The sequence below is a fragment of the Labrus mixtus genome, chromosome 18, assembly GCF_963584025.1.
Source record: "Labrus mixtus chromosome 18, fLabMix1.1, whole genome shotgun sequence".
Lineage (NCBI taxonomy): Eukaryota > Metazoa > Chordata > Actinopteri > Labriformes > Labridae > Labrus > Labrus mixtus.
Genome location: NC_083629.1, coordinates 8,546,096 through 8,556,854, shown reverse-complemented (window position 1 = coordinate 8,556,854; position 10,759 = coordinate 8,546,096). Strand labels below are relative to the sequence as shown.

Here is a 10,759-nt window from a genome sequence, read left to right as displayed (position 1 = left end):
TTATTAAATCAATTCAGATTAAAACATCGATTAAAGGGTTAACGTCTGGGATCAAAGAGTCACTCAGATTCTGAGGTCGATATAAAACTGGAGAAAATCAGAGACTGGGAAACATTTAGGATTCAAGTTGAATTTGATTTATTCTTTAACCCTCTGTTTAATTTATTCATCATCAGTGATTCATTCTTTACTTTGGTTCAAAGAGCCCTCTGTAGTTTAGCTCAGAACGCTCCTGTTAGATTTGAAGTTGATGACTTTGATTGAAATAAATGTTAATCTGTAAACATCAAATTTAAAATACTCCTGTGAGTTTTTTATTTAAAATTAAATGTGTGTTAAAAGAAACAGACAAATGAGGAAGAAAAGTCATTTATTGATGAACTTTGGTTTCATTATCATTTCTCTAAAAAGGTCCTAAAATCCCAGAAACATGATGACATCATCAGGACAGGTAAGGTCCCCTACCTGAGTGACATCATCCAATATGGCTGCTTCAGTTGACCCTACCCTCAAAAAAGCCACCTCCATACACAGGAAGACAAATAAAGTCAAAGAAAAAGATCCAAATAAAACAGTTTGAAACTAGAAAAAAAAAGGAAATAAACAGGTCCCACCCACTTTGATTGACAGGTCAGCCTGTTTCCTGATTGGTCCAGAGCAAGCAGCGATAAAAGGTGACAGTTCACGCCCTTTTACCTGATCAATAAAAGTCACACGTCCTGATAAACGGAGAAAATATAAAATAAACACATGATGACATCATCAAACCAGGGGGCGGGGTCAAAACGTCTCAGGAGGCCAGGGGCTTCTGGGATTCCACCGGAGAGGACGGGTCCTGCTGAGACCAGAAACAGTTATCTACCTGCAGACAGAGAGCATTCTGGGATGTGTAGTCAACATCAGACCTTCTCCTCACCTCCTTTGTCTCCTTGGTGGGAAGCTCTTCTTCCTCAGGACACACCTCCATCTTCTCCTCCATCTTGTCGTCTTCTCCGCCCACGACTCCGCCCTCCATCCCGTGTTCAGCCTCCCACTCCTGAAGAACCTCGTCCAGGTTGAACCGCCGCCTGTAGTTCACCAGGAAGTTCTTCACCTGAACCACCGACTTGTTACCTATCACATCTGAGATCGCCTGGAAGTCCCGCCCATACTTTCTGATGGCTGCATGTCATTGGAGAAAGGGAGAGTCACCGACCAATCACTGACTGAGGTTTAATTAAATCAGCAAAAGTTTCTGATATCAGGTTCAGGTGTGTGTTCACCTGGTTACAGTTAGTTCAGGTGTGTGTTCACCTGGTCACAGGTAGTTCAGATGTTTGTTCACCTGGTCACAGTTAGTTCAGGTGTGTTCACCTGGTTACAGTTAGTTCAGGTGTGTGTTTGCCTGGTTACGGCTAGTTCAGATGTCTGTTCACCTGGTTAGAGGTAGTTCAGGTGTGTGTTCGCCTGGTCACAGGTAGTTCAGATGTTTGTTCGCCTGGTTACAGTTAGTTCAGGTGTGTGTTCACCTGGTCACGGGTAGTTCAGGTGTGTGTTCGCCTGGTTACAGGTAGTTCAGGTGTGTGTTCACCTGGTTACGGGTAGTTCAGGTGTGTGTTCACCTGGTTACCGGTAGTTCAGATGTTTGTTCACCTGGTCATGGGTAGTTCAGATGTTTGTTCACCTGGTCACGGATAGTTCAGGTGTGTGTTCACCTGGTTACAGGTAGTTTAGGTGTGTGTTCACCTGGTTACGGGTAGTTCAGGTGTGTGTTCACCTGGTTACAGGTAGTTCAGGTGTGTGTTCACCTGGTTACAGGTAGTTCAGGTGTGTGTTCACCTGGTTACGGGTAGTTTAGGTGTGTGTTCACCTGGTCACGGGTAGTTCAGGTGTGTGTTCACCTGGTTACAGGTAGTTCAAGTGTGTTCACCTGGTTACGGGTAGTTCAGGTGTGTGTTCACCTGGTTACAGGTAGTTCAGGTGTGTGTTCACCTGGTGTGTGTTCACCTGGTTACGGGTAGTTCAGGTGTGTGTTCACCTGGTTACAGGTAGTTCAAGTGTTACCTTGTACAGCTAGAAGCTGCTCCTCTGTGGTCCAACGAGTGTTAAACTTCTGATTCACCTGAAACAAAAACAAGGGACAGGTGAACACCAAAAAACAGCCGTGATTTCAGGTAGGGTTTTGCTGTGTTACCATGGTTACCTCGGGTTGTCTGAACTCGTTGACACCTGAACTGAGTTTCTCTTTCAGAACACCGTTTGACTGTTTAATTGTTTGGATCTGAAACACAGGTAGAGAGAGACATGTCAGGAAGGAGAGACAGGTGAGGGCAGAGAAAGAGAGACAGGTGAGCAGGCAGACAGACAGGTAGACGCACCTGTCTCTTGATGGAGACCAGCTGACAGTCCAGCTGTCTGATGAGTCCCTGAGGAGACGCAGAGGAGAGCGAGACCACGTCCTGCTGGTTCAGAAACATTCCCCGAGGAGGACGTTTCTTCAACCGCTGAGACGCCTTACTGCCCATCTACAGCCACACAGAGAAATGGAGACAGGTAACTATCACCTGACTGAGAGAGAGACAGGTAACTATCACCTGACTGAGCGAGAGAGACAGGTAACTATCACCTGACTGAGAGAGAGAGACTGAGCGAGAGAGACAGGTAACTATCACCTGACTGAGAGAGAGACAGGTAACTATCACCTGTCTGAGAGAGAGACAGGTAACTATCACCTGACTGAGAGAGAGACAGGTAACTATCACCTGACTGAGAGAGAGACAGGTCACTATCACCTGACTGAAAGAGAGACCGGTAACTATCACCTGACTGAAAGAGAGAGACAGGTAACTATCACCTGACTGAGAGAGAGACAGGTAACTATCACCTGACTGAGAGAGAGACCGGTAACTATCACCTGACTGAGAGAGAGACCGGTAACTATCACCTGACTGAGAGAGAGAGACAGGTAATTATCACCTGAACAAGAGAGAGACAGGTAACTATCACCTGACAGAGAGAGACAGGTAACTATCACCTGACTGAGAGAGAGACAGGTAACTATCACCTGATTGAGAGAGAGACAGGTAACTATCACCTGACAGGGAGAGAGACAGGTAACTATCACCTGACAGAGAGAGACAGGTAACTATCACCTGACAGAGAGAGACAGGTAACTATCACCTGACAGAGAGAGACTGAAAGAGAGAGACAGGTAACTATCACCTGACAGAGAGAGAGACAGGTAACTATCACCTGACTGAGAGAGAGAGACTGAAAGAGAGAGACAGGTAACTATCACCTGACAGAGAGAGACAGGTAACTATCACCTGACTGACAGAGAGAGACGGGTAACTATCACCTGACAGAGAGAGACAGGTAACTATCACCTGACAGAGAGAGACAGGTAACTATCACCTGACAGAGAGAGACAGGTAACTATCACCTGACTGAGAGAGAGACGGGTAACTATCACCTGACAGAGAGAGACAGGTAACTATCACCTGACTGAGAGAGAGAGACTGACAGAGAGAGACAGGTAACTATCACCTGACTGAGAGAGAGAGACAGGTAACTATCACCTGACAGAGAGAGACGGGTAACTATCACCTGACAGAGAGAGACAGGTAACTATCACCTGACTGAGAGAGAGAGACAGGTAACTATCACCTGACAGAGAGAGAGACAGGTAACTATCACCTGACTGAGCGAGAGAGACAGGTAACTATCACCTGACTGAGAGAGAGAGACTGAGCGAGAGAGACAGGTAACTATCACCTGACTGACAGAGAGACAGGTAACTATCACCTGTCTGAGAGAGAGACAGGTAACTATCACCTGACTGAGAGAGAGACAGGTCACTATCACCTGACTGAGAGAGAGACCGGTAACTATCACCTGACTGAAAGAGAGAGACAGGTAACTATCACCTGACTGAGAGAGAGACAGGTAACTATCACCTGACTGAGAGAGAGACCGGTAACTATCACCTGACTGAGAGAGACAGGTAACTATCACCTGACTGAGAGAGAGAGACAGGTAATTATCACCTGAACAAGAGAGAGACAGGTAACTATCACCTGACAGAGAGAGACAGGTAACTATCACCTGACTGAGAGAGAGACAGGTAACTATCACCTGATTGAGAGAGAGACAGGTAACTATCACCTGACAGAGAGAGAGACAGGTAACTATCACCTGACAGAGAGAGACAGGTAACTATCACCTGACAGAGAGAGACAGGTAACTATCACCTGACAGAGAGAGACTGAAAGAGAGAGACAGGTAACTATCACCTGACAGAGAGAGAGACAGGTAACTATCACCTGACTGAGAGAGAGAGACTGAAAGAGAGAGACAGGTAACTATCACCTGACAGAGAGAGACAGGTAACTATCACCTGACTGACAGAGAGAGACGGGTAACTATCACCTGACAGAGAGAGACAGGTAACTATCACCTGACAGAGAGAGACAGGTAACTATCACCTGACTGACAGAGAGAGACGGGTAACTATCACCTGACAGAGAGAGACAGGTAACTATCACCTGACTGAGAGAGAGATGGGTAACTATCACCTGACAGAGAGAGACAGGTAACTATCACCTGACTGAGAGAGAGAGACTGACAGAGAGAGACAGGTAACTATCACCTGACTGAGAGAGAGAGACAGGTAACTATCACCTGACAGAGAGAGACGGGTAACTATCACCTGACAGAGAGAGACAGGTAACTATCACCTGACTGAGAGAGAGAGACAGGTAACTATCACCTGACAGAGAGAGACAGGTAACTATCACCTGACAGACAGAGAGAGACAGGTAACTATCACCTGACAGAGAGAGACGGGTAACTATCACCTGACAGAGAGAGACAGGTAACCATCACCTGACAGAGAGAGATGGGTAACTATCACCTGACTGAGAGAGAGACAGGTAACTATCACCTGACAGAGAGAGAGACAGGTAACTATCTCCTGACAGAGAGAGACGGGTAACTATCACCTGACAGAGAGAGACAGGTAACTATCACCTGACAGAGAGAGACTGAAAGAGAGAGACAGGTAACTATCACCTGACTGAGAGAGACAGAGAGAGAGACAGGTAACTATCACCTGACTGAGAGAGAGACTGAAAGAGAGAGACAGGTAACTATCACCTGACAGAGAGAGAGACAGGTAACTATCACCTGACAGAGAGAGAGAGACTGAAAGAGAGAGACAGGTAACTATCACCTGACTGACAGAGAGAGACGGGTAACTATCACCTGACAGAGAGAGACAGGTAACTATCACCTGACTGACAGAGAGAGACTGAAAGAGAGAGACGGATAACTATCACCTGACAGAGAGAGACAGGTAACTATCACCTGACTGAGAGAGAGACGGGTAACTATCACCTGACAGAGAGAGACAGGTAACTATCACCTGACTGAGAGAGAGAGGGACTGAAAGAGAGAGACAGGTAACTATCACCTGACAGAGAGAGACTGAAAGAGAGAGACGGATAACTATCACCTGACAGAGAGAGAGACGGGTAACTATCACCTGACAGAGAGAGACAGGTAACTATCACCTGACTGAGAGAGAGAGGGACTGAAAGAGAGAGACGGGTAACTATCACCTGACTGAGAGAGAGACTGAAAGAGAGAGACGGATAACTATCACCTGACAGAGAGAGACAGGTAACTATCACCTGAGAGAGAAAGACAGAGACAGGTATAGATCAGGTATATTTACCTTCAGTCCAGCTGGTTTGACCTCTGTCCTCTCTGGTCCAGAGCTCACCTGGAACAAAAGCAAAGAGAAATAAAATCAGTGAATGGTCGGGTTCATGGTCTGGTTCATGGTCTGGTTCATGGTCTGGTTCATGGTCTGGTTCATGGCCCAGTTTGACCTGGCCCAGGTGAGACCTATGATCCCTGCAGCATGTACTGGCTCTGCTCCATGTTCTCCTACCAGGTGGGTGTACCTGGAGAGGAGCTCCCAGGTGTGCAGGTGGAGACTCTGAGGGGAAGTTAAAATGTGCTTTACCTCCTTCTTCTCCTCTTTTTTGGGATCGAACTCAGAGTCACTCTGAGGGTTTACGTGTCTGTCTTCAACTTCTTCTTCACTGAAACACAGAGTTCAAACTTTAATGAATCCTCCAATCAGGACACAGCACTCAGGTTAGGGCAGTACCTGTCACAGAGGATGTCTGTAAGGTTTCACACCTGGAGTGTTACCTGTGGTGTCAGGTGACCTGTGGTGTCCTGTTACCTGTGGTGTCCTGTAACCTGTGGTGTCATGTTACCTGTGATGTCCTGTAACCTGTGGTGTCATGTTACCTGTGGTGTCATGTTACCTGTGGTGTCATGTTACCCGGGTGTCCTGTAACCTGTGGTGTCATGTTACCTGTGGTGTCATGTAACCTGTGGTGTCATGTAACCCGGGTGTCATGTTACCTGTGGTGTCATGTTACCCAGGTGTCCTGTAACCTGTGGTGTCCTGTAACCTGTGGTGTCATGTTACCCGGGTGTCATGTTACCTGTGGTGTCATGTTACCCGGGTGTCATGTTACCTGTGATGTCATGTTACCCGTGGTGTCATGTTACCCGTGGTGTCATGTTACCCGTGGTGTCATGTTACCTGTGGTGTCATGTTACCCGTGGTGTCATGTTACCTGTGATGTCATGTTACCCGTGGTGTCATGTTACCCGTGGTGTCATGTTACCTGTGATGTCATGTTACCCGTTGTGTTGTTAAAACTAATTTGACCTGTTTTGATGTGTTGAGCGTATCTTGTGTCTGAAGTTACCTCAGGTGTTACTCCACCTGAAGTCTAAGCTGTGTTACCTGTGCAGGTTGCAGCTCACCTGTCGTCTCTCTCTCTCTTCTGCTTCCGTGTCTGTCGATCCATCAGACTTGTTTTACTGCGACTTTTCTTCCACGAGTAATAAAACCGAACCAGACTGGCCATCGACTTGTCAGGTAACTACAGAGAGGGAGAAGGACTTTAACAGACACACCTGTACTGGTCCCAGTCACATCAATGTACTGGTCCCAAATACGTCACTCTACTGGTCCCAGTCACATCAATGTACTGGTCCCAGTTGTGTCACTGTACTGGTCCCAGTCACATCACTGTACTGGTCCCAGTCACATCACTGTGCTGGTCCCAAACACATCAATGTACTGGTCCCAGTCACATCACTGTACTGGGTTTCAGTCAGATCACTGTACTGGTCCCAGTCACATAATAAACTGGTGTTAATGTGGCGTACCATCTGCTGGATGCGGTGGAAGCTCTTCCCGTGAAAGCTGAACGCCTGCTCAAACAGAACTCTGTCCTCCACCGTCCACTCATCAGGAAACGGTGTGAAGTTCGGAAGATCAGCCAAAGACTTCTCAATGTTGTGTTTGTGCCAGAAGAGCATCCCCAGAGCCTGCAGACAGACAGACAGACAGACAGGCTGTGAGACAGACAGACAGGCTGTGAGACAGACAGACAGACAGGCTGTGAGACAGACAGACAGACAGACAGGCTGTGAGACAGACAGACAGACAGGCTGTGAGACAGACAGGCTGTGAGACAGACAGACAGACAGTTGACCTGCTCCATGTTGTATCCGTGCTTTTCTTTGGCGATGGCGATGTATTCGTCCACTGGAAACAAAGACACGTTCAATGTAATTCTCCTCCTGACCACACGTCCATCATACTGGTTTATACATTACATCATATATATATGTAAAAACTGGTTTATAAATGACATCATGGACTGGATTCATGTGCATGTTTCTTACACTGAGTCTGGTTCAGACAGCTGCTGGGGATCCACACCAACATGCCCAGGTTCTCTCTCAGGTGAGCTGCCTGGGCCACTTCTGACACACACACACACACACACACACAAATACACACAAATTAAAGCTGCGCCGTGTTTTATTACTACGATATTATGAGAAAGACAAACTTCAGACAGCAGAGTCACATCAGGAGAGGAATTAATCCATCAATAATAACCTGCACTCCGTTTAGCGTGCACGGCCGTACCAAAGCGTTGCCAACATGTGTGCAATTAACCTGCAATTTATCATAATACAACCAAGACATTACTCAAATATTGGTGCCTAGAACTGATGTTTTTAAGTTGCCGTGGTAACAGACTTGTTTTGATAAAGACGTTGGTCTACTGCTGCCTCAGTCTGCGAGCTCATTTGTGTCATTTTGGTGTTTTTAACGGTTAGTTCTCATCACAGACTGTAAATATGAATGTATGAAGCCTGAGTGATGTCACCCGTCTGTTCCTGCAGGGGGCGCTGGAGTCCCATCGATGGCGGTCTCCATGCTGGAAATGCTGTCTCAGCCTAACTTTCAGTCAACCTAACGACAGGCTGAGAGCTGGAGCTGAGGCGCATTTGAAGCCTCCTGACAAACCGTTACACCGCGCCCACCTGTCAATCATGTCAGCTACACACCTTATTGTGAATAACTCTTATCCTTCATCAAATCAAAACGGATGAGTCATCAAAACATTCACCCCCCGTACAGTGTGTGCCGATCGAGACATGAGCTAATCAGATCTATTTGTTTTTTTGAACCAGGCTGTAAACATGTTAATCTCTGCTGTAAAAACAGGCTTTTTAGAATGGGTGTGTATGTGACTTCCTGTGCTTCTGCAACCAGCCTCTAGTGGACACTCGAGGAACTGCAGGATTTTACACTTCCGCTTTGTCCATTCATATTTATAGACTATGGTTTTCCTTTAACAAAGAGCGCTGGACAGCGTAGTGGTTATGTTGCGCGCCCCGTGTACAAAGGCTATAGTCCTCGTCGAAGCGCATCAGCCCTTTGCTGCAGGTCATCCCCCCCACTCTCCCCTCCAAACATCTCCTGTCTCTCTTCAGCTGGAAACAGAGTCAACAAATATACGGATGCTTTTCTGGTAAAGGCGTCAAAACAACAATTGTCTATCTTTGGTGTTTCTATATTCCTTTGTTCCGTCTCTTCTGTTTAATGCTTTCTTACAGAATATATTTGTTCAATAAACTAAATCAAACAGAGAGCGCAGTGTGTGAACATGCTGTGTGAGACCTTATAATAAAACCAGTCTGAACCGGACTGTAGATCAGCTCCAGGATCAACAGTGAGAGGGCTGTTCACTGTAGAAACACACACAGTAGAAGTGACCTGTTATAGATCTATAGGCTGTAGAAGATACGCTGTATTTAAATATGTTGAAAAACAGTTGAATGTCTCCTTTACAGAACTGGAACCAGTATAAAACGTGTACTGTAGAACTAGATCCAGTTTCAGAGGATCAGAACCAGTCTGAGGGCTCTAACCAGTACACTGGTCTTCTGTTCTACTGTTGTTCGAGGCTACCTATCCACCTCCAGGCTAACGAGTAACAATCAGGGTCTTACCCGGGTCAAAGTCCGGAACAACGGCCTGGTACTGCGTCCCGACCCGCATCCCTCCTCCACCTATAAACACACACATACAGCAGAGCTCAGTAATAGTACACAAGAGTACACAAAAGTACACAGCAATACTTTAGTGATCGAGGCTACCCACCATGCTCCTCGTCGCTGCTGGAGCCTGAACTTCCTTCTTCCCAGCAGTTGTTCGTGCTGGTTCCATTACCGGACAGGCTTTTTCCGCCGGTGTTCGCTGCTGCCCCGGGGCCGCTGCTGCCGCTGCCCGCCGGGGCTCTGCCTCTCCGCTTCCCCTGAGCCTCCGGGTTTCTCTCCAGCATCGCCGGCATGACGAGAACGGAGGCAGCCCGGGCTGTACGCTAGCTGCTAACTTAGGCTAATTGTTTGCTAGTTAGCTTAGCTGCCCCGCGCACAGAACCGAACCGGCTAACTATCACCGGAGCTAAGCTAACAGTCCTGTCCGGAGAGCAGCGGGGAGGTTCGGTGTGAAACAGACTCTCGGAGGAGGAAATGATCCGTGAGATGAAGCTAACAGAGGCTAGTCCAGCTACAGCGGAAAGATGCTAACAGTTAACCTGAGACCGAAGCTCCTCACTGAGTCCAAAAAGTTCCGGAACAAGCTGCCGGAACCAGAAGGAACTAGATAAAACCAGACCAGTACCGACAGACAGACCCGCAGACACCCAGAGCAAAACTATCGATAGAAACTGAAGGAAACTGATCAGAGATCAGTCAGTGTGAGGCTGATCGATCCCAGAGGAGGAGCGTGTGTGTGTGTGTGTGTGTGTGTGTGTGTGTGTGTGTGCGCGCGTGTGCGTGTGTGTGTGACCTCAGCTGCCATCACACGTCACATTAAAACATCAAACACTGAAATAGTTATAAATTAATAAATGAATCACGTGGACTGGATTAAACAAAATCACAGTTTACCAGTATGAATAAAGATCATGGCTCTGATGAAATGTTAGTCTTCACAATAATATTTATTAATAATAAAAATATTAATTTTATCAGTTGCTTTAAATAACAGAACTGAAATGGAATAAAGAAATACGAACCATAGTTTATAGATGTATTCATCAACAGAGTAAATAAAATGGGACTGAGCTGTGTCGGCAGCTCAATGTTAGTAGAATCAAAGACAAAGTGTGTGGTATCATATCTCATCCTATAATATCTGTTCATATCGTTTAGAGTCGTATCATGCATCATCATGATTTGATTTTTAACTTCTATTTTTATTTTTAATAATTATATTCCCGTCCCCTGTTTTCTGGAGCTGCTGTAATGCACAAATTTCCGCCACGGGGATCAATAAAATTTATCTTTATCTTTATCTTTATCCTAATGGAACCTATTGGCATCC

The 10,759-nt window shown here is 46.4% G+C and overlaps 1 protein-coding gene and 1 long non-coding RNA gene across 3 annotated transcripts; one reads left to right on the top strand and one right to left on the bottom strand.

The window, feature by feature from the left end:
* Nucleotides 1-353: 353 nt before the first annotated feature.
* rcor1 (REST corepressor 1) lies at nt 354-10,185 on the bottom strand. Of its 2 annotated transcripts, none has more exons than XM_061062436.1 (13): nt 9,533-10,185; nt 9,382-9,441; nt 7,759-7,839; nt 7,566-7,618; nt 7,237-7,398; nt 6,829-6,947; nt 6,008-6,086; nt 5,714-5,761; nt 2,358-2,504; nt 2,183-2,260; nt 2,044-2,101; nt 917-1,161; nt 354-838 (listed from the first exon to the last, which is right to left on the bottom strand). In XM_061062436.1, the coding sequence occupies exons 1-13, from the start codon at nt 9,720-9,722 to the stop codon at nt 791-793; spliced, it is 1,368 nt and encodes a 455-aa protein (XP_060918419.1). In that variant the 5' UTR covers nt 9,723-10,185; the 3' UTR covers nt 354-790. The 2 variants fall into 2 exon arrangements, with proteins under 2 accessions (XP_060918419.1, XP_060918420.1); XM_061062437.1 differs by having other exon boundaries at nt 354-835.
* LOC132992879 (uncharacterized) lies at nt 1,174-1,832 on the top strand. The gene is made up of 3 exons (XR_009676396.1): nt 1,174-1,303; nt 1,426-1,604; nt 1,714-1,832. It is a non-coding gene; the product is annotated as an uncharacterized LOC132992879 (long non-coding RNA).
* Nucleotides 10,186-10,759: the final 574 nt, after the last annotated feature.

What these genes read in the sequence shown, in the direction of transcription:
- rcor1 (XM_061062436.1), bottom strand. Translation starts at nt 9,722, where the DNA reads ATGCCGGCGATGCTGGAGAGAAACCCGGAGGCTCAGGGGAAGCGGAGA. An exon ending in ACGGATACAACATGGAGCAG is followed by an intron (nt 7,399 to 7,565) that starts GTCAACTGTCTG and finishes GTCTGTCTGCAG; the next exon opens with GCTCTGGGGATGCTCTTCTG. An exon ending in TCCACCGCATCCAGCAGATG is followed by an intron (nt 6,948 to 7,236) that starts GTACGCCACATT and finishes CCCTCTCTGTAG; the next exon opens with TTACCTGACAAGTCGATGGC.